Source organism: Dendrobates tinctorius, unplaced genomic scaffold, assembly GCF_039654945.1.
Source record: "Dendrobates tinctorius isolate UK_male_01 unplaced genomic scaffold, ASM3965494v1 ptg000043l, whole genome shotgun sequence".
Taxonomy (NCBI): Eukaryota; Metazoa; Chordata; class Amphibia; order Anura; family Dendrobatidae; genus Dendrobates; species Dendrobates tinctorius.
This window is the reverse complement of record NW_027361711.1, coordinates 16,665,001-16,689,514: the sequence shown is the minus strand read 5'-3', so window position 1 is coordinate 16,689,514 and position 24,514 is coordinate 16,665,001. Positions and strand designations below refer to the sequence as shown.

General features: G+C 46.3%; 1 protein-coding gene across 2 annotated transcripts in view; it reads left to right on the top strand.

The window, feature by feature from the left end:
• The first annotated feature begins 11,215 nt into the window (after positions 1-11,215).
• NEURL1B (neuralized E3 ubiquitin protein ligase 1B) overlaps positions 11,216-24,514 on the top strand; it is a 69,571-nt gene continuing 56,272 nt past the window's right edge. Inside the window, exon 1 of one of the 2 annotated variants that reach the window (XM_073575224.1) lies at positions 11,216-11,455. In XM_073575224.1, coding sequence (XP_073431325.1) covers positions 11,425-11,455 — 31 coding nt within the window. In that variant the 5' untranslated portion in view covers positions 11,216-11,424. The remainder of the gene's footprint in view (positions 11,456-24,514) is intronic. The other variant, XM_073575223.1, reaches the window with a different exon arrangement.

Below are 24,514 nucleotides of genomic sequence, written 5' to 3'. Positions count from 1 at the left end.
AGGGCAACGTAGGAACGCTCCACGGCTATTGCTAGTTGTGTTGTTAAGATCAGGGGTCTGCAATCCGCTGAGCGACCAACCTCTCTAGTGTTCTGGTGGCATAGCCTATTGCACTCTCCTCCTCGGTGACCCATTCATAACAGAATCACCGGCCAAACTGTAGATTCTAGGGTACTCAAAAGAAGGAAGAATTGCAAAAAGAAAAGTGTCAGAATTTGTTATATATTTTTTCCTCTTTTTTCTCTGGGGCCGTAGGAGGACTTTTTCCTTAATGGAGACTAAGCAATTGTCCAATCATGTTGAGCAGCTTGCTGCTGAAGTGCGGAGAATTTCTGCTTATCTCGCCCAATCATCTGTTGTAGAACCAAAGATCCCTACTCCTGATGTGTTTTCTGGGGATCGGTCTAAATTTCTGAACTTTAAGAATAATTGTAAACTATTTCTTGCTTTGAAGCCTAACTCCTCGGGGAGCTCGGTGCAGCAGGTTAAAATTGTCATTTCCCTGCTGCGCGGCGATCCCCAGGATTGGGCCTTTTCTCTGACACCTGGAGATCCTATTCTGGCTAATGTAGATGCGTTTTTTCAAGCCCTGGGGTTATTGTATGATGAGCCTAATGCTATTGATCAAGCTGAGAAAACCTTATTGGCATTAAAACAGGGTCAAGATGCTGCTGAGTTATATTGTCAAAAATTCCGAAAGTGGGCGGTCCTTACTAAATGGAATGATGATGCCCTAGCAGCTCTCTTTCGGAAAGGTCTGGCAGAATCCGTAAAGGATGTTATGGTGAGATTCCCTGTCCTTTCTGGTCTTGACGACTCTATGTCGTTGGCCATTCAAGTTGATTGACGTTTACGAGAACGTAAAACTATGCGAGAGGCGGTGCCACCTTTCGAACAAACCTCTGAACCCATGCAATGTGATAGGGTTTTGTCTAGGGCGCAATGTCAAGAGTTTAGATGGCTTCTTTTGTGGGGATGCCTCTCATGCTATTTCAGCCTGCCCTAAACGCGAGATACGTTTTGCTCACTCATTTACGATGGGCAGTGTGCAGCCTAAGTTCCTTTTGGTTGTTACCTTGATCTTCTCCTTGTCCACATTTTCCGCTAAGGCATTTGTGGATTCAGGAGCAGCTTTGAATCTGATGGATTTTGACTTCACTAAGCGTTGTGGTTTTCCTATGGTACCCTGCGGACCCCTATTCCTTTGAGGGGTATTGATGATACCCCTTTGTCGGAGAATAAACCCCAGTTTTGGACCCAGGTGATTATGCGGGTGGCCCAGGATCACCAAGAGAATTGTAAATTTTTGGTGTTGCACAATTTACATGATATTATTGTACTAGGTTTTCCGTGGTTGCAGACCCATAATCCTGTGTTGGATTGGAAATCTGTGTCTGTGGTGAGTTGGGGTTGTCAATGTGCTCTTGGTGACACTCCTGTTTTCTCCACCTCTCCCCAGTCTCAAGATGTTCCTGACTATTTGGCTGATTTTTCTGATGTATTTAGTGAGAGTAAGTCTGTGTCTTTGCCTCCTCATAGCAGTTATGATTGCGCAATTGAGTTGATGGCCGGGTGTAAATTTCCCAAAGGTCGGCTTTTCAACTTATCGGTACCTGAACATGATGCTATGCGATCTTATATCATGGAGTCATTAGAGAAGGGTCATATAAGACCATCCTCTTCACCTTTAGGTGCTGGGCTTTTTTTGTGGCCAAGAAAGATGGCTCATGAAGGCCATGTATTGACTATCGCTCCCTTAATAAGATTACTGTTAAATATCAGTACCCGTTGCCCCTGATTTCTGATTTATTTTCCAGGGTCAAAAGTGCTTGTTGGTTTACCAAACTTGACCTTAGGGGGCGTATAATCTTATTCGCATCAAGCACGGGGATGAATGGAAGACGGCTTTTAATACTCCGGAGGGTCATTTTGAGTACCTGGTGATGCCTTTTGGGCTCACTAATGCCCCTTCCGTCTTCCAGTCTTTTATGAACGGTATTTTCCAGGACTTTGTGGATAAGTTTTTGATCATTTATCTGGATATTTTGATTTTTTCCAGTGATTGGGATTCTCATGTTGAACATGTTCAGACTGTGTTCCGGATCTTGAGAGAAAATACTCTGTATGTTAAGGGATCGAAATGTCTCTGGTGTACAGAGGATTTCGTTTTTGGGATTCATTTTGTCCCAGTCTGCTATTGAAATGGACCCAGCCAAGGTACAGGCCATCTATGATTGGGTTCAGCCCACTTCTCTGAAGGCTCTTCAGAAGTTTTTGGGTTTTTCTAATTTCTATCGTAAATTTATAAGTAATTTTTCTGGTATTGTTAAACCACTGACAGATTTGGCCATAAAAGGCACTGATGTGGTGAATTGGCCTCCAGAGGCAGTCTCGGCGTTTCAGGAGCTTAAGCGGAGATTCACTTCTGCTCCGTTTCTGCGGCAACCTGATGTTTCACTCCCATTTCAGGTGGAGGTAGATGCTTCTGAGATTGGTGCAGGAGCCGTTTTGTCTCAAAGGGATCCGGTAACCTCTAAGATGAATCCCTGTGCCTTCTTTTCTCGAAAATTTTCCCCATCTGAACGTAACTATAATGTGGGGAATCGGGAGCTGTTGGCCATGAAGTGGGCATTTGAAGAGTGGAGACATTGGTTGGAGGGAGCTAGACATCAAGTTGTGGTCCTTACCGACCACAAGAATTTGATTTATCTTGAATCAGTCAAGCGCTTGAATCCTAGACAAGCTAGGTGGGCCTTGTTTTTCACGCGTTTTAATTTTGTGGTCACTTTTCTTCCTGGCACTAAGAATGTTAAGGCGGACGTCCTTTCTAGGAGTTTCTTTGCGGATTCTCTTGATGTGACCGAGCCTACTACCATTCTAGGTGAGGGTGTGGTTCTTCCTGCCATTTCACTCGATTTGAGACTTGCCCTGGAGGAATTTCAGGAGGATAAACCTGAACGATGCCCTGTGGGGAAATTGTATGTCCCTGACCAGTGGAGGAAAAGAGTGATGGCTGAAATTCATTGCTCCGCGCTGGCTGGTCATCCGGGTATTTTTGGTACCAGAGATTTGGTGAGTCGATCTTTTTGGTGGCCTGCCTTATCTCGTGATGTCAGGAATTTTGTGCAGTCCTGTGGGACTTGTTCCAGGTCCAAGTCCTGTTCTCGTTCTAGTGGTTTGTTGATGCCCTTGCCGGTGCTCAGCAGGCCATGGACCCATATTTCAATGGATTTTATTTCTGATCTCCCTGTCTCTCAGAGAATGACTGTTATCTGGGTGATCTGTGATAGATTTTCCAAGATGGTCCATCTTGTACCACTCCCGAAGTTGCTATCTTCTTCTGAGTTGGTGCCCCTGTTTTTACAACAGGTGGTTCATTTGCACGGGATTCCTGAGAACATTGTGTCAGACAGAGGAGTCCAGTTTGTTTCCAGATTTTGGAGGGCCTTTTGTTCTAAACTGGGAATTCAGTTATCTTTCTCCTCTGCATTTCATCCTCAGACCAATGGACAAACTGAGAGAACAAACCAGACTTTGGAATCCTTTTTGGAAGTGCATTGAGCAGCAAGGTGGTGTGCTGGTAAAAGGGGAAAAAAAAAAAAAAATCTTTTAAATCTTCTGCCTGAGCGAGTGTGAACGAGCTGAGTGTGACCTGAGCGTAATTGCGAACTGTGGTAAGTGTGTGACTTGAGATTCAGTGACTTTGGATTCAGGGAGTTTCCAAGGGAGGTATTACTGAATTGCTGTTATATTTTATTAATACTTTTTATTTATTTTTGCTTATCGTATTGTCTTTTGCAATCCCCATTAGGATGTGCTCCACTATTGCCAATGCCATCCAGTGCACGTCTTGCCGCATGTATGAAATCCTTGAACAGCCGTCGAGGGTGCATACTGCTGTGCGAGATGTGAGCACGTTGTGCATTTGGAAGCCCAGATTCTGGATCTAAATGTGCAGCGGGCAACACTGAGATCCATAGACAATATGGAAAGGAGTCTTCTGCTCACTGAGCAGACGCTCAATGGGATAGATGAGGGGGGGGATGCTAGGTTGGAGCTGCAGGACAATGAAGCAGCTAGCTGGGTGACAGTTAGAAGGCGGGGTATAGGGAAGAGCACCAGGGAGGCTAGTCCTGATCTGGCACACCCCAATAAGTTTGCTAAGTTGGCAGATGAGGGGAGTGTTAGTGCAGGAGTAGCACTGCTGCAGCAAGGCATGTCCTCTGAAAGTCGGATGAGTGTCTGCTCCAGCAAGGGGGGAAATAGGAGAGCAGGGCAGGCCAGACAGGTTCTGGTAGTGGGAGACTCAATTATTAGGGGAACAGATAGGGCAATCTGTCACAAAGACAGGGATCGTCGAACGGTGTGCTGCCTACCTGGCGCTCGAGTCCGACACATCGCTGATCGGGTTGACAGATTACTGGGAGGGGCTGGTGAGGATCCAGCGGTCATGGTGCACATTGGCACAAATGACAAAGTTAGAGGTAGGTGGAAGGTCCTTAAAGATGATTTCAGGGAATTAGGCTGTAAGCTTAAAGCAAGGACCTCCAAGGTGGTATTTTCGGAAATACTTCCTGTACCACGTGCCACGCCAGAGAGGCAACGGGAGATTAGGGAGGTTAATAAGTGGCTCAGGAATTGGTGTAGGAAGGAGGGGTTTGGGTTCCTGCAGAACTGGGCCGACTTCTCAGTTGGCTACAGGCTCTACGCTAGGGACGGGTTGCACCTCAATGGGGAGGGTGCAGCTGTGCTGGGGGAGAAAATGGCTAGAAGGTTGGAGGAGTGTTTAAACTAGGGATGGGGGGGAGGGTATTCCTTTTATAGGAGGGGAAGACAGTGCAGCTAGAGACCTGGGCACAAATAATGAAATTGGGGGTGGGGGTGGCATGGGGGGTGGGGTTAGAACAGTTAATAATTTAAGAAAGAATAGAGGTACAGAGAGATACATAAAGTGCATGTATACTAATGCCAGAAGCCTCGCCAACAAGATGGAGGAATTGGAGTTAATGTTGTTGGAGCATAATTATGACATGGTGGGGATATCTGAGACATGGCTGGACGAGAGCCATGACTGGGCTGTTAATGTACAGGGCTATAGTCTGTTCAGAAATGACCGTACTAATAAACGAGGGGGAGGCGTGTGTTTATATGTAAAATCATCCTTAAAACCCATCCTTCGTGATAATATATTTGAATCTAATGAAATTGTAGAGTCCCTGTGGGTAGAGATAAGGGGAGGGGGGAAAAATAATAAATTACTGATAGGGGTTTGTTATAAGTCTCCAAAAATAATGGAAGCAACAGAGAATATCCTTATAAAGCAAATAGATGAAGCTGCGACTCAAGAAGTCATTATTATGGGGGACTTCAACTACCCTGAAATACATTGGGGAACCGAAACCTGCAGTTCCAGCAAAGGTAATGGGTTCTTGACTACTATGAGAGACAATTACCTTTCACAACTGGTTCAGGACCCAACAAGAGGGGGGGCACTGCTAGACCTAATATTATCCAACAGGCCAGACCGCATATCAAATGTAAGGGTTGGGGGTCACTTGGGTAATAGTGATCACAAATTAATAAGTTTTCATGTATCCTTTAATAAGATGTGTAGTAGAGGGGTTACAAGGACACTAAACTTCAGGAAAGCAAATTTCCAACGGATGAGAGATGATCTTGGTGCAATTAACTGGGACGATATCCTGAGACATAAAAATACACAAAGAAAATGGGAGACGTTTATTAGCATTCTGAATAGGACCTGTGCACAATATATACCGTATGGGAATAAACATGCTAGAAATAGGAGGAAACCACTATGGCTAAATAGAGCTGTAAGGGGTGCAATAAGAGATAAACATAAAGCATTTAAAGAATTAAAGCAAGTAGGTAGTGATGAGGCATTAACTAAATACAGAAGATTAAATAAATTCTGTAAAAAGCAAATCAAAACAGCAAAGATTGAGACAGAGAGACTCATTGCCAGAGAAAGTAAAAATAATCCCAAAATATTCTTTAACTAGATAAATAGTAAGAAGCAAAAAAATGATAATGTTGGCCTCCTTAAATATAGAATGGGTGAAATGGTGGATGAGGATGAGGAAAAAGCCAATATGCTAAATGACTTTTTTTTCGACAGTGTTTACACAAGAAAATCCCATGACGGATAACATGATCAGGGATAAAAATTGTCCATTAAATGTCACCTGCTTAACCTAGCAGGAAGTACGGCGGCGTCTAAAAATCACTAAAATTGACAAATCCCCGGGCCCGGATGGGATACACCCCCTAGTACTGCAGGAATTAAGTACAGTCATAGATAGACCATTATTTTTAATCTTTAAAGATTCCATAATAACAGGGTCTGTACCACAGGACTGGCGTATAGCAAATGTGGTGCCAATATTCAAAAAGGGGACAAAAACTGAACTTGGAAATTATAGGCCAGTGAGTTTAACCTCAACTGTGGGTAAAATCCTGGATGGTTTTCTAAGAGATACTATACTGGAGTATCTGGAGAAGAATAACCTCATGACCCAATATCAACATGGGTTTACAAGGGACCGTTCCTGTCAGACTAATCTGATAAGCTTTTATGAAGAAGTTCCGGACTGGACCAAGGGAATGCAGTGGACGTGGTGTACATGGACTTTTCAAAAGCTTTTGATACAGTGCCACACAAAAGGTTGATACATAAAATGAGAACAATGGGGATAGGGGAAAATATGTGTAGGTGGGTTAAGAGCTGGCTCAGGGATAGGAAACAAAGGGTGGTTATTAATGGAGCACACTCGGACTGGGTCACGGTTAGCAGTGGGGTACCACAGGGGTCCGTTTTGGGCCCGCTTTTTAACATATTTATTAATGACCTTGTAAGGGGCATAGAGAGTAGAATTTCAATATTTGCAGATGACACTAAACTCTGCAGGGTAATCAAAACAAAGGAGGACAATTTTATATTACAGGAGGATTTATGTAAACTAGAAACTTGGGCTGATAAGTGGCAAATGAGCTTTAATGGGGATAAATGTAAGGTCATGCACTTGGGTAGAACGAACAAGATGTATAATTATGTGCTTAATTGTAAAACACTGGGCAAAACTGTCACTGAAAAAGACCTGGGTGTATGGGTGGACGACAAACTCACATTTAGTGGCCAGTGTCAGGCAGCTGCTGCAAAGGCAAATAAAATAAAGGGAAGCATTAAAAGAGGCATAGATGCTCAGGAGGAGAACATAATTTTACCTCTATATAAGTCACTAGTGCGACCACACTTAGAATACTGTGTACAGTTCTGGTCTCCGGTGTATAAGAAAGACATAGCTGAACTGGAGCGGGTGCAGAGAAGAGCGACCAAGGTTATTAGGGAACTGGGGGGTCTGCAATACCAAGACAGGTTATTACACTTGGGGTTATTTAGTTTGGAGAATCGAAGGCTTAGGGGTGATCTTATTACAATGTATAAATATATGCGGGGACAATACCAAGACCTTTCTAATGATCCTTTTACTCTTAGACCTGTGACGGGGACAAGGGGACATCCTCTACGTCTGGAGGAAAGAAGGTTTAAGCATACTCACAGACGCAGATTCTTTACTGTAAGAGCAGTGAGACTATGGAACTCTCTGCCATATGATGTTGTAATGAGTGATTCCCTACTAAAATTTAAGAGGGGACTTGATGCCTTTCTTGAAAAGTATAATATTACAGGGTATATACACTAGTTTCCTTAGTGTTGCGTTGATCCAGGGAGCTAGTCTGATTGCCGTATGTGGAGTCGGGAAGGAATTTTTTTCCCCAATGTGAAGCTTACTGTTTGCCACATGGTTTTTTTTTGCCTTCCTCTGGATCAACATGTTAGGGCAAGTTAGGATAGGATATGGGTTGAACTAGATGGACTTAAAGTCTCCCTTCAACCTTAATTACTATGTTACTATTTGAGATGTTTCATATCTGCTGATCAGGATGACTGGGTCTCATTTCTGCCATTGGCCGAATTCGCTCTAAACAATAGAGCTAGTTCCGCCACTTTGATGTCTCCGTGTTTCTATAATTTTGGTTTTCATCCTCGGTTTTCTTTGGGGCAGGTGGAGGATTCTGCTTGCCCAAGTGTGGATTCTGTGGTGGACAGAATGCAGCAGTTTTGGGACCAAGTGGTGGATAAGTTGTCCCACTCTCAGGAAAAGGCCCAACGGTTTTCCAACCGGCATAGGACCTTTGATCCCCGGTTCAAAGTGGGTGATATGGTTTGGTTGTCCTCAAAAAATATTCCAATGAAGGTTGCGTCTCCAAAATTCAAGCCAAGGCTCATTGGACCTTATAAGATTTTTGAAATCCTTAACCTCGTTTCTTTCCATTTGACTCTTCTAGGTACGTTTAAGATTCATAATGTTTTTCACAAATCATTGTTGAAAAGGTTTGTGGAGCCAATAGTTCCTGTGGCGGCGCCCCCTGACCCTGTATTGGTTGAGGGTAATTTGGAGTGTGAGGTAGAGAAAATATTGGACTCTCGTCTGGCTAGACGGAGACTCCAGTACTTGGTCAAGTGGAAAGGTTATGGCCAGGAGGATAATTCTTGGGTCTCTGCTTCCGATATTCATGCCGAGAGATTGGTTCGTGCTTTTCACCGGGCCCATCCTGATCGGCCTGGTGGTGTGGATGAGGGTTCAGTGATCCCTCGACTGTTGTGAACTCCCTTAATCCGACTTTTGAGGCAAGGCTCCCTCTGGTGGATACTGCTGGTAGTGGAGCTGGTCAACATGGTGTTATCCCAACAGCTGCAGAAGATAATTGGAGGAGTGGGGGTAGTGACTGGGACTACATAAGCGAGCAGACTTCTCTCAGTGGCTGCTGGTGATACTCCTTTCTTTGATTATTGAGGATTTCTGTCTCCTGCCTGATCCTGCATTTTTCAGCTAAGCGTCATTTGCTAAACCCTTTGCATCTGATTTTGCCTTGCTGTCAGGGGTCAGCTTGCTCCCCCAGGGGCTGCTGGCTCCTGCCCTGTATTTTTGTATCTTGTGTTTGTTTGCTCAGTCCCCTGCTGTATTAGCCTGTTGCTAGCCGCCAGTTCACACCTGAGTGCTGATATAGTGGGGGCGAGGTTTGTGCAAACCTCAGTATTTTTGTACATCAGTCGTGTTGGAATTGTTAGGATTTTTGCGTGATTGCAGACAGTGTCTTTTCTGTCCTGTCTCGTCAGTGTGGGCCCCATCATTTGCTCAGTCTATTTTCTGTCTGTGTTTGTGCTTCATCTTGTCTCACCGACAATATATGTTTATATGTTTGGGGGCTGTCTATTCCTTTGGGGATCTGCTCCAAGGCAGTTTAGATTTCACCTTTCTGTCATTAGGCTTAGTTAGTCCTCCGGCTGTGACGAAGCGTCTAGGGCAACGTAGGAACGCTCCACGGCTACTGCTAGTTGTGTTGTTAAGATCAGGGGTCTGCAATCCGCTGAGCGACCAACCTCTCTGGTATTCTGGTGGCATAGCCTATTGCGCTCTCCTCCTCAGTGACCCATTCATAACAGCCACCCCTGTAGTCAGGGACACGCTGCCATCCCTGTTGTCAGTGACACGCTGCCACCCCTGAAGTCATGGACACGCTGCCACCCCTGTAGTCATGGACACGATGCCACCCCTGTAGTCAGGGACATTCTGACACCCCTGTAGTCAGGGACATGCTGTCATCTCTGTAGTCAGTGACACGCTGCCACCCCTGTAGTCAGGGACATTCTACCACCCCTGTAGTCAGGGACATTCTACCACCCCTGTAGTCAGGGACATTCTACCATCCCTGTAGTCAGGGACATGCTGTCATCTCTGTAGTCAGTGACACGCTGCCACCCCTGTAGTCAGGGACATTCTGCCACCCCTGTAGTCAGGGACATGCTGTCATCTCTGTAGTAAGGGACACGCTGCCACCCCTGCAGTCAGGGACACGTTGCCACCCCTGTAGTCAGGGACACGCTGCCACCCCTGTAGTCAGGGACACGCTGCCACCCCTGTAGTCAGAGACACGCTGCCACCCCTGTAGTCAGGGACACGCTGCCACCTCTGTAGTCTTGGACCCCTATAGTCAAGGACATGCTGCCACCCCTGTAGTCAGGGACACGCTGCCACCCCTGTTGTCTTGGACACGCTGACATCCCTGTAGTCAGGGACATGCTGCCACCTCTGTAGTCTGGGACACGCTCACGCTGCCACCCCTGTAGTCAGGGACACGCTGCCACCCCTGTAGTCAGGGACATGCTGCCATCCCTGTAATCAGGGACCCGCTGCCACCCCAGTAGTCAGTGACTCGCTGCCACCCCTGTAGTCAGTGACTCGCTGCCACCCCTGTAGTCAGGGACCACTATAGTCAGGGACACGCTGCCACCTCTGTAGTCAGGGACACGCTGCCACCCCTGTAGTCAGGGACACGCTGCCACCCCTGTAGTCAGGGAAACGCTGCCACCCCTGTAGTCAGGGACACGCTGCCACCGCAGTAGTCAGGGACACGCTGCCATCCATGTAGTCAGGGAAACGCTGCCACCCCAGTAGTCAGGGACACGCTGCCACCCCAGTAGTCAGGGACACGCTTCCACCCCTGTAGTCAGAGACACGCTGCCACCCCTGTGGTCAGGGACACGCTGCCACCCCAGTAGTCAGGGACACGCTGCCACCCCAGTAGTCAGGGACACGCTGCCACCCCAGTAGTCAGGGACACGCTGCCACCCCAGTAGTCAGGGACACGCTGCCACCCCAGTAGTCAGGGACACGCTGCCACCCCTGTTGTCTTGGACCCCTGAAGTCAGGGACACGCTGCCACCCCTGTAGTCAGGGACACGCTGCCATCCCTGTAGTCAGGGAAACGCTGCCACCCCAGTAGTCAGGGACACGCTGCCACCCCAGTAGTCAGGGACATGCTGCCACCCCAGTAGTCAGGGAAACGCTGCCACCCCAGTAGTCAGGGACACGCTGCCACCCCAGTAGTCAGGGACATGCTGCCACCCCAGTAGTCAGGGAAACGCTGCCACCCCAGTAGTCAGGGACATGCTGCCACCCCAGTAGTCAGGGACACGCTGCCACCCCTGTGGTCAGGGACACGCTGCCACCCCTGTGGTCAGGGACACGCTGCCACCCCTGTTGTCTTGGACCCCTGTAGTCAGGGACACGCGCCCCCTGTTGCGCCTCATCCCTACAGATGACAGGCCTAGTGGGCGTGGTGTCGGGCGGCCCCGCCCCCGGCGGTGGAGCGGTGGCGGCTCTGGATACAGTCACTCGTTTCGGGCTGAAGCTCTGCACGGAGGGAGGGTGTGGAGGAGCTGGGGATCGGCACACGGAGGAACTGTAATCCCGGGAGCAAGGGGTTAAATGGACCTTCACTGCCCGGGACAGGGTTCAGTGACATCTTCCCTCCGCTCCCAGCTCTGCACCTTCTGCCATGGGGAACACGGCGCACAAGACCCTGCCAGGTGAGGCGGTCCGGCATCTCCCCGCGCTCTGGAGACCGGAGCACCGGGCGCTATGTGGGTTTAGCGGCTGTGCCGGTGAGACAGCTGGGATTGTGTGCAGTCTCCCTGCGCTGAGAGGCCGGTGCACGGAGACTAGTGCCCACCTGTGTGCCAGGACATGGCGGGGAGCAGTGCCAGTGGCCGCTCTGTAACGGCTCCGGGGTGTCACCTGTGGCGCCATTGGTCGGACGCGGTCCAGGTGCGCGCTTTGAATTTGTGCTCTGGGCACCAACTCACCTTCCCGGGCCACAGATGCCAGCCCGCCCGCACAGGGCACAGCGCCGGTATACAGGGAGATCATATATAAGGAATATAGGGGGAGACTATATAAGGAGAGCGGTCAGTACCTGCTATATAGGGGGAGACTATATAAGGGGAGCGGTCACTGCCTGCTATATAGGGGGAGACTATATAAGGAGAGCGGTCAGTACCTGCTATATAGGGGGAGACTATATAAGGAGAGCGGTCAGTACCTGCTATATAGGGGGAGACTATATAAGGGGAGCGGTCAGTACCTGCTATATAGGGGGAGGCTATATAAGGGGAGCGGTCACTGCCTGCTATATAGGGGGAGGCTATATAAGGAGGGCGGTCAGTACCTGCTATATAGGGGGAGGCTATATAAGGGGAGCGGTCACTGCCTGCTATATAGGGGGAGGCTATATAAGGAGGGCGGTCAGTACCTGCTATATAGGGGGAGGCTATATAAGGAGAGCGGTCAGTACCTGCTATATAGGGGGAGGCTATATAAGGAGAGCGGTCACTGCCTGCTATATAGGGGGAGGCTATATAAGGAGGGCGGTCAGTACCTGCTATATAGGGGGAGGCTATATAAGGAGAGCGGTCAGTACCTGCTATATAGGGGGAGGCTATATAAGGAGAGCGGTCAGTACCTGCTATATAGGGGGAGGCTATATAAGGAGAGCGGTCAGTACCTGCTATATAGGGGGAGACTATATAAGGGGAGCGGTCACTGCCTGCTATATAGGGGGAGACTATATAAGGAGAGCGGTCAGTACCTGCTATATAGGGGGAGGCTATATAAGGAGAGCGGTCAGTACCTGCTATATAGGGGGAGACTATATAAGGAGAGCGGTCAGTACCTGCTATATAGGGGGAGGCTATATAAGGAGAGCGGTCAGTACCTGCTATATAGGGGGAGGCTATATAAGGAGAGCGGTCAGTACCTGCTATATAGGGGGAGACTATATAAGGGGAGCGGTCACTGCCTGCTATATAGGGGGAGACTATATAAGGAGAGCGGTCAGTACCTGCTATATAGGGGGAGGCTATATAAGGAGAGCGGTCAGTACCTGCTATATAGGGGGAGGCTATATAAGGAGAGCGGTCAGTACCTGCTATATAGGGGGAGGCTATATAAGGAGAGCGGTCAGTACCTGCTATATAGGGGGAGGTTATATAAGGAGAGCGGTCAGTACCTGCTATATAGGGGGAGGTTATATAAGGAGAGCGGTCAGTACCTGCTATATAGGGGGAGACTATATAAGGGGAGCGGTCACTGCCTGCTATATAGGGGGAGGCTATATAAGGAGGGCGGTCAGTACCTGCTATATAGGGGGAGGCTATATAAGGAGAGCGGTCAGTACCTGCTATATAGGGGGAGGTTATATAAGGAGAGCGGTCAGTACCTGCTATATAGGGGGAGACTATATAAGGGGAGCGGTCACTGCCTGCTATATAGGGGGAGGCTATATAAGGGGAGCGGTCACTGCCTGCTATATAGGGGGAGACTATATAAGGGGAGCGGTCACTGCCTGCTATATAGGGGGAGGCTATATAAGGAGAGTGGTCACTGCCTGCTATATAGGGGGAGACTATATAAGGAGAGCGGTCACTGCCTGCTATATAGGGGGAGGCTATATAAGGAGAGTGGTCACTGCCTGCTATATAGGGGGAGGCTATATAAGGAGAGTGGTCACTGCCTGCTATATAGGGGGGTTATCATGTATAAGGAGAGCGGTCACTACCTGCTATATAGGGGGTTATATACAAGGAGAGCGGTCACTACCTGCTATATAGGGGGTTATCATATATAAGGAGAGCGGTCACTACCTGCTATATAGGGGGTTATCATATATAAGGAGAGCGGTCACTACCTGCTATATAGGGGTTTATCATATATAAGGAGAGCGGTCACTACCTGCTATATAGGGGGTTATCATATATAAGGAGAGCGGTCACTACCTGCTATATAGGGGGTTATCATATATAAGGAGAGCGGTCACTACCTGCTATATAGGGGGTTATATACAAGGAGAGCGGTCACTACCTGCTATATAGGGGGTTATCATATACAAGGAGAGCGGTCACTACCTGCTATATAGGGGGTTATCATATACAAGGAGAGCGGTCACTACCTGCTATATAGGGGTTATCATATATAAGGAGAGCGGTCACTACCTGCTATATAGGGGGTTATCATATATAAGGAGAGCGGTCAGTACCTGCTATATAGGAGGAGACTATATAAGGAGAGCGGTCACTGCCTGCTATATAGGGGGAGGCTATATAAGGAGAGCGGTCACTACCTGCTATATAGGGGGTTATCATATACAAGGAGAGCGGTCACTACCTGCTATATAGGGGGTTATCATATATAAGGAGGGCGGTCACTACCTGCTATATAGGGGGTTATCATATACAAGGAGAGCGGTCACTACCTGCTATATAGGGGGTTATCATATATATGGAGGGTGGCGTTACCTGCTATATAGGGTATATTGTATATAAGGAGGGCGGTCACTACCTGCTATATAGGGGGTTATCATATATAAGGAGGGCGGTCACTACCTGCTATATAGGGGGTTATCATATATAAGGAGAGCGGTCACTACCTGCTATATAGGGGGTTATCATATATATGGAGGGTGGCGTTACCTGCTATATAGGGTATATTGTATATAAGGAGAGCGGTCACTACCTGCTATATAGGGGGAGGCTATATAAGGAGAGCGGTCACTACCTGCTATATAGAGGGAGGCTATATAAGGAGAGCGGTCACTACCTGCTATATAGGGGGTTATCATATACAAGGAGAGCGGTCACTACCTGCTATATAGGGGGTTATCATATATAAGGAGATCGGTCACTACCTGCTATATAGGGGGTTATACATAAGGAGAGCGGTCACTACCTGCTATATAGGGGGTTATCATATACAAGGAGAGCGGTCACTACCTGCTATATAGGGGGGTTATCATATATAAGGAGAGCAGTCACTACCTGCTATATAGGGGGTTATATATATGGAGGGTGGCGTTACCTGCTATATAGGGTATATTGTATATAAGGAGGGCGGTCACTACCCGTTATATAGGGTATATTGTATATAAGGAGGGTGGTCAGTACGTGCTATATAGGGTATATTGTATATAAGGAGAGCGGTCACTGCCTGCTATATAGGGGGTTATCATATATATGGAGGACGGTCACTGCCTGCTATATAGGGGGTTATCATATACAAGGAGGGCGGTCACTACCCGTTATATAGGGTATATTGTATATAAGGAGAGCGGTCACTGTCCGTTATATAGGGTATATTGTATATAAGGAGGGCGGTCACTGCCCGTTATATAGGGTATATTGTATATAAGGAGGGCGGTCACTGCCCGTTATATAGGGTATATAAGGAGAGCGGTCACTACCCATTATATAGGGTATATTGTATATAAGGAGGGCGGTCACTACCCGTTATATAGGGTATATTGTATATAAGGAGGGTGGTCAGTACCCGTTATATAGGGTATATTGTATATAAGGAGGGTGGTCAGTACGTGCTATATAGGGTATATTGTATATAAGGAGAGCGGTCACTGCCTGCTATATAGGGGGTTATCATATATATGGAGGGCGGTCACTGCCTGCTATATAGGGGGTTATCATATACAAGGAGGGCGGTCACTACCCGTTATATAGGGTATATTGTATATAAGGAGGGCGGTCACTACCCATTATATAGGGTATATTGTATATAAGGAGAGCGGTCACTGCCCATTATATAGGGTATATTGTATATAAGGAGAGCGGTCACTGCCCATTATATAGGGTATATTGTATATAAGGAGAGCGGTCACTACCCATTATATAGGGTATATTGTATATAAGGAGAGCGGTCACTGCCCGTTATATAGGGTATATTGTATATAAGGAGAGCGGTCACTGCCCGTTATATAGGGTATATTGTATATAAGGAGGGCGGTCACTACCCGTTATATAGGGTATATTGTATATAAGGGGAGCGGTCACTGCCCGTTATATAGGGTATATTGTATATAAGGAGAGCGGTCACTGCCCGTTATATAGGGTATATTGTATATAAAGAGAGCGGTCACTACCCATTATATAGGGTATATTGTATATAAGGAGAGCGGTCACTGCCCGTTATATAGGGTATATTGTATATAAGGAGGGCGGTCACTGCCCGTTATATAGGGTATATTGTATATAAGGAGGGCGGTCACTGCCCGTTATATAGGGTATATTGTATATAAGGAGGGCGGTCACTGCCCGTTATATAGGGTATATTGTATATAAGGAGGGCGGTCACTGCCCGTTATATAGGGTATATTGTATATAAGGAGGGCGGTCACTACCCGTTATATAGGGTATATTGTATATAAGGAGGGTGGTCAGTACGTGCTATATAGGGTATATTGTATATAAGGAGAGCGGTCACTGCCTGCTATATAGGGGGTTATCATATATATGGAGGGCGGTCACTGCCTGCTATATAGGGGGTTATCATATATATGGAGGGCGGTCACTGCCTGCTATATAGGGGGTTATCATATACAAGGAGGGCGGTCACTACCCGTTATATAGGGTATATTGTATATAAGGAGGGCGGTCACTACCCATTATATTGGGTATATTGTATATATGGAGGGCGGTCACTACCTGTTATATAGGGGGTTATCATATATAAGGAGAGCGGTCACTGCCTGCTATATAGGGGGTTATCATATATATGGAGGATGGCGTTACCTGCTATATAGGGTATATTGTATATAAGGAGGGCGGTCACTACCCGTTATATAGGATATATTGTATATAAGGAGGGCGGTCACTACTTGTCGTATAGGGTATATTGTATATAAGGAGGCTGGTCATTACCTGGTATAGAGGGTGATGTGTGATATATGGAGGGCGGCCGTCCCCTCCGGTATTTAGGGTGGGTGCACACGTTGCGGATTCTGCTGATCCGCAGCGGTTTTGGTCCTGCGGATCCGCAGCATACAGTACCATTTAAATCAATGTAAATTGAAAAACGCTGTGCCCACGGTGCGGAATTCTCCGTGTGGATTTGGTGTGGTTTTAAATCCGCAGCATGTCACTTTTGTGTGGATTCCGCCACGGTTTGGTGCCTGCTCCATGGCAGGCGTCAAAACGCAGGGGAAAACCGTAGGCAAATCTGCAGATAAACCACAGGTCTTTTGACCTGCGGATTTAGACAAACCCGCACGGAAAATTCCGCAGCAGAATCCACAGCGTGTGCACACTCGCTTAGAGGGCATTGTATATAGAGGGTAGTAGCTCCATGATATTGTACATAACACTGTGCTCAGCTGCTGTTTTTCGCTCCCATAAGAATAGAGTGGAGGTGCATAGGATCGACCACTGTTCACACGCGGCTCCTCAGGGTGCCAGGTCCTCGGATCGGTGGGGGTCTCAGCGTTCAGACCCCCAGCGATCAGGCAGTTATCCATATTATGGATAGGAGATAACTTCCTAATTTGGGGCATGCTAATTGCCTCTTCAGAGAAAAAGAGGACTTGAACTCTATAGCGCCACCTGTTGGTAGTAGCGGGGCAGCCATTTACGGCTGTGGCTACATGGCTACTTTAATCGAATGTGACGCTTAAGGACTCACCAGTGATGGGCTAATAAGCCGTGCCAGATCTAAGTTTCCTTGTCACCCTCCGGCCATATTCCCCTCTGTATTATTGTGTAACCTTGTGTCCTGCACCATTCTCGCTCTAGACTTGTGCCTGTCGCTGCCCTTTCACATGGCACTGCTCTTTGTGGGCAGATCTCCCTGCACTCTATATATAGAGGCTGTAATACCATGTCATAAAATCGTGTAGTTCACATACGGTTATGTGTAACTAGGGATTAGGAAGATTAGCAGTCTCGGATACAGACATCATGACAGAACGTTCTTAACCATTTGTTAGCTTAGAGCCCATTGTTCAGGAAGTCTGCGTAATATCATGATTGAAGACCGATGACTGAAGCAGTGGCCGGTGCTCCGGAATCTGATCGCAGGGCTGTAGTGTTCCAGTACATCGGGCACAGGGCATGGGCTGGGTACAAAGTAGGGTTAAGCCTCTGAAAAGCTGGCATTCCGACCCAAGCCATTATTCCTCTTGGAAGGATTAGACATGGGCCCCTATAAGAGGCGACAGATGCCACAAAAGCGCTGCGGCCATTGTCCCACTCTAGTGCACATGTTGCACAAAGGCACAAGACAGCTGAGCCGCTGAAAGGAGGTCTCTTGCTCCAGACTAGAGCTCTACAAATCAGTTGCCACTTTGCCTTTTACTATAAACACAGGTCTATTATATCGTTTCTACAGCTTGTGATTGACTTCTTGCATACCTTGTTTATGCCCGCTTATAGTCCACCAGGGTCAGAATAATAAGCATCGGCCGCCTGCTCCTAGTCTGAGAGCAGAACTGTTACATTTTACTGATGGTTTCTCTGTTTTTAAATTAATTTCTGTATTCTATTATATATTTATATTATTTTTGATTGCTTATTATTAGCAGGGCTGTGGAGTCAGTGTCCATTCTTGTGGAGTCGGCATAAACTGGACCGACTCCTATATTTTATTTATCTCTCTCTCTCTCTCTCTCTCTCTATATATATATATATATATATATATATATATATATATATATATATATATATATATATATATATATATATATATATATATATATATATATTATAATCTCTCAAGTGTATGTATGTGTGTATGTCCGGGATTGGCATCCGCACCATCTCAGCTACAGCCACAAAATTTGGCACAGTCACACGTCTAGACCCCGAGAGTGTCCTAGGCTATGTTGTGAGGTGAAATTTTAACCCCGCGTGTTCCAATTCACCAAACAATTTTGCCCCTATCTACATAATGGGGGAAAAAGTGTGTATCAAGCCCCGCCCCTCATTATGATGTCATAATGGTTGACTATGGGATGGAGGATATGTATGATGGGTATATGGGCACTGGACTATGGGATGAAGAATATGTATGATGGGTATATGGGCACGGGACTATGGGATGGAGGATGTGTGATGGGTATATGGGCATGGGACTATAGGATGGAGGATGTGTGATGAGTATATGGGCATGGGACTATGGGATGGAGAATGTATGATGGGTATATGGGCATGGGACTATGGGATGGAGGATATGTATGATGGGTATATGGGCACTGGACTATGGGATGGAGGATATGTATGATGGGTATATTGGCATGGGACTATGGGATGGAGGATGTGTGATGGGTATATGGGCATGGGACTATGGGATGGAGAATGTATGATGGGTATATGGGCATGGGACTATGGGATGGAGGATATGTATGATGGGTATATGGGCACTGGACTATGGGATGGAGGATATGTATGATGGGTATATGGGCATGGGACTATAGGATGGAGGATGTGTGATGAGTATATGGGCATGGGACTATGGGATGGAGAATGTATGATGGGTATATGGGCATGGGACTATGGGATGGAGGATATGTATGATGGGTATATGGGCACTGGACTATGGGATGGAGGATATGTATGATGGGTATATGGGCATGGGACTATGGGATGGAGGATGTGTGATGGGTATATGGGCATGGGACTACTGTAAATGTTTTTATAAGAATTTGGTAAAGTTCTGAAATGTCCTATTCGTTTCTGTTCTGTTCCTGATCTCTTTAGTTGAGATGAATCTGTGCTGCACTTTATGTACATGCTCTGTAGTGACCAGTGCTGTGGAGTCATAGCTGAGATGAATCTGTGCTGCACTTTATGTACATTCTCAGTAGTGACCAGTGCTGTGGGGTCATAGCTGAGATGAATCTGTGCTGCACTTTATGTACATGCTCAGTAGTGACCAGTGCTGTGGGGTCGTAGATGAGATGAATCTGTGCTGCACTTTATGTACGTGCTCAGTAGTGACCAGGGCTGTAGAGTTATAGATGAGATGAATCTGTGCTGCACTTTATGTACATGCTCAGTAGTGACCAGTGCTGTGGGGTCGTAGATGAGATGAATCTGTGCTGCACTTTATGCACATGCTCAGTAGTGTCCAGGGCTGTGGGGTCGTAGATGAGATGAATCTGTGCTGCACTTTATTCACATGCTCAGTAGTCACCAGTGCTGTGGGGTCGTAGATGCTGTGGGGTCTGTTCTGTTCCTGATCTCTTTAGTTGAGATGAATCTGTGCTGCACTTTATGTACATGCTCTGTACTGACCAGTGCTGTGGGGGTCATAGCTGAGATGAATCTGTGCGGCACTTTATGCACATGCTCAGTAGTGACCAGGGCTGTGGGGTCGTAGGTGAGATGAATCTGTGCTGCACTTTATGTACATGCTCAGTAGTGACCAGGGCTGTGGAGTTATAGATGAGATGAATCTGTGCTGCCCTTTATGTACATGCTCAGTAGTCACCAGTGCTGTGGGGTCGTAGATGCTGTGGGGTCTGTTCTGTTCCTGATCTCTTTAGTTGAGATGAATCTGTGCTGCACTTTATGTACATGCTCAGTAGTGACCAGTGCTGTGGGGTCATAGCTGAGATGAATCTGTGCTGCACTTTATGTACATGCTCAGTAGTGACCAGTGCTTTGGGGTCGTAGATGAGATGAATCTGTGCTGCACTTTATGTACATGCTCAGTAGTGACCAGTGCTGTGGAGTTATAGATGAGATGAATCTGTGCTGCACTTTATGCACATGCTCAGTAGTGACCAGGGCTGTGGAGTCGTAGGTGAGATGAATCTGTGCTGCACTTTATGTACATGCTCAGTAGTGACCAGGGCTGTGGAGTTATAGATGAGATGAATCTGTGCTGCACTTTATGTACATGCTCAGTAGTGACCAGTGCTGTGGGGTCATAGCTGAGATGAATCTGTGCTGCACTTTATGTACATGCTCAGTAGTGACCAGTGCTTTGGGGTCGTAGATGAGATGAATCTGTGCTGCACTTTATGTACATGCTCAGTAGTGACCAGGGCTGTGGAGTTATAGATGAGATGAATCTGTGCTGCACTTTATGTACATGCTCAGTAGTGACCAGTGCTGTGGAGTTATAGATGAGATGAATCTGTGCTGCACTTTATGTACATGCTCAGTAGTGACCAGGGCTGTGGGGTCGTAGATGAGATGAATCTGTGCTGCACTTTATGCACATGCTCAGTAGTGACCAGGGCTGTGGAGTCGTAGGTGAGATGAATCTGTGCTGCACTTTATGTACATGCTCAGTAGTGACCAGGGCTGTGGAGTCATAGATGAGATGAATCTGTGCTGCACTTTATGTACATGCTCAGTAGTGACCAGTGCTGTGGGGTTGTAGTGGAGATGAATCTGTGCTGCACTTTATGCACATGCTCAGTAGTGTCCAGGGCTGTGGGGTCGTAGATGAGATGAATCTGTGCTGCACTTTATGTACATGCTCAGTAGTGACCAGGGCTGTGGAGTTATAGATGAGATGAATCTGTGCTGCACTTTATGTACATGCTCAGTAGTGACCAGGGCTGTGGAGTTATAGATGAGATGAATCTGTGCTGCACTTTATGTACATGCTCAGTAGTGACCAGGGCTGTGGAGTTATAGATGAGATGAATCTGTGCTGCACTTTATGCACATGCTCAGTAGTGACCAGTGCTGTGGGGTAGGAAATTTCGGAGGTTTGGCTTACCGACTTCACAGCCCTGGTTATTAGCGTCCCTACTTTTGTGCCATGTTGTGATGCCTGATATGTGTAGAATAGACCTAGCCTGAAGATAGTTTGTCTTTGGGGAATATATCCTTTAGTAAAGGATCGTCTTCCACTACGAAGACTGATCGCATCAGGACAATAAGAGCCCCCTGGCAGATGGTCTCCTTACATTGTGAGTGGTGAGCTGGCCCTCCAGATAAAGCCTAGCTGCTGTGCCATGGCACCTGAAAGCTGTTGGCGTTAAAAGGTACACTGTGAATTGTATGTCTGTCTGGTAAAATATTTGCACTTTGTCCAGTAAATAGTGGGTTAATTCTGTCTTCCTGTGTCCTTGCAGCCTGGCACAATTTTTCAGGATTCAACTTAGCTCTGGGTATTATTATTAATTATTATTAGGTTCATGTAATTGATAGTGATTTTCTGATACATTTTATTTTTTTATCAAGTTTAATATAAAATGAGCGCACTGTGGGAAATGCTGCCCCCTATTGTATAGGTTTTGGGAAGCCAGCAGCAGTGTCGTGTGATCCACGCTTTATTAGACATGTTCTATGCAAACATTCTATAACGTTGGTTTCCCAGATCCCACGTGTCCCCGTTCTTTAGGATTCTTCTTCTCTTTCTGTGTAGTTCGGCATGAAGTAAAACATCCCAAGTGTAATGGAAGAGGAATATGAAAAGTTGTCATAGCGACTTTCTAAACCAATTCTATTGTGTAACCTCATCTAAAATGAAGCACCATTGCAGTATTGAATGGAATCTGTCGTTTTGGCTCCACAGCCCTATGCAGACTTATGTATCGCCATGGTAACAGGGGGTAACCAACAAGAAATCTGGGATAATCTGATCCTGCCGTCATACTTTCTTCCATCTGTTATCTTTGCTTGCTTACATTCAGTATGTTCCCGAGAAGCAGCGGGCTGATGGAAGAAGGTCAGACTACACAGGTGTCTGTTGTCTGTTACCGTGGTGATGTGTTGGTTAGCATCGGAGCTTTAGAAGCAAAACGCTAGAACATTTCTAATCAGTACCTATTGCTAGCTCACTTTTTCTTGCATTTTAAATGCATTGGTACAATATAAAAAAATGGTTTGGAAGGTGGATATATGAATAACCTAAAGAACTGCATCCTAAAGCCTGATTCAGAAGTAGTTTAATTATATGTAAAAAAAAAAAAATCCATTTTCATTTTTTCAACTGTGTTGATCCCCTTTTCAGCAGTCGGTCAGTATGTTAGTTTATGCCATCATTGATTTTCTCCTAGGGAATAAAAAAAAAAACTGCAAAGCTTCTCCTTCACGCCAGAGGAACTTAAGGCCCTTTTACATTTAGCGATGCACCAGCGATCCAACCAGCGATCCGACCCGGTCAGGATCGCTGGTGCATCGCTAAATGATCGCTAGTGAGCTTTCATACAGAAAGACCTCACAGCGATGCAGCAGCGACGCAGCGCACGATACTTACCATTCACACACAGCGATCCTGACGTCCTCCCGCCCGCGTCCAGCGTCGCTCGTCGTCACAGCAGGAAGTCTCAGCAGGAAGCACCCGACGAGAAATGGAGCCGGACATTCTCGCGCGATCAGCGATAACCAGCGGGGGAGCCGGTCGCTGGTAAGTATCACACATAGCGATATCGCTAGCAATATCGCTATAACGTCACAAAACCAGTGACGTTTTAGCGATATTGCTAGCGATATCGCTTAGTGTAAAACCCCCTTTAGACTTGTATAGGTGATTTTTATCAAAAACTGTTGTGTGATTTTTTTTTTTTTTTTTTTTTTTTTAATACTTTCAGTCCAGTTTTTCCCAGCTCCGTATATGGGGAAGTAGGTGGTGCTCTTGTCAGATCCATGACTAGCGGCAGTGTTCACTGCACCATGAATCTTACTAGGATTGGTGGCGAGGCGCTCACCAAGGTGGTGCATGTCACTCTTGGTTCGCGAAGAGGCATCTCTTACTAATATCGCAGTATTACTTGGCCATTATTAGCGCAGCCCTTCTCGGACTGCTCAGGCCTCCTAAAATGGCTCTTCCAATTGACTAACGCCGCACGTAGCGAGGCTGATGGACTGGTCTGGTCACATACTACTCCATCAACTGTCAGAGATAAGGTAGCTAAGCCCTTTATTGTCTCATGTGAAGGAATTACAAGGGGAAGTCAACGTTTTTCCAGCCCCTCCATCTGAAAATCTGAAGGTCAGGCTATGTGCATGCTGAGTCTTCTTGCTGAGATTATGGAACTGAAGCTGAGCAGAAACTTTTGCATTTTGAGGAGGATTTGGAAGGTTTCCAATCGGGTTCTGCTCTAGAAGTGCCTTAATAAACCCCCCTCAGTGTGCACATACCATATGAGGTCCTGGTCTACATGAGCTCATTGGGGGTCTGTGTCAGAACAATATATTGAAAGTGTGGATTGATGTAGAAGATTACGATGCAGGGCTGTGGAGTCGGTAAGCCAAACCTGCGACTCCGACTCCTCAATTTCCCTTACACCAACTCCACGACTCCGACTCCCACATATATTGCTTATATTTAAGTGAAAAATTTATTGTAGTACAATATGAACATCAGACATTTAATCATTTCTATGATCCAGTAATCAAGATATTTAGATAGAACATAATATCTATTTATTGGAATACAACTTTAGAACGCAAAAAACTGTAATAAATTGTGAATATGTAATACACTGTATAATATCGATTACATACATACAGTACAGACCAAAGTTTGGACACACCTCATTCAAAGAGTTTTCTTTATTTTCATGACTAGGAAAATTGTAGATTCACTCTGAAGGCATCAAAACTATGAATTAACACATGTGGAATTATATAATTAACAAAAAAAGTGTGAAACAACTGAAAATATGTATTATATTCTAGATTCTTCAAAGTAGCCACCTTTTGCTTTGATTACTGCTTTGCACACTCTTGGCATTCTCTTGATGAGCTTCAAGAGGTAGTCACTGGAAATGGTCTTCCAACAGTCTTGAAGGAGTTCCCAGAGATGCTTAGCACTTGTTGGCCGTTTTGCCTTCTCTGTCCAGCTCACCC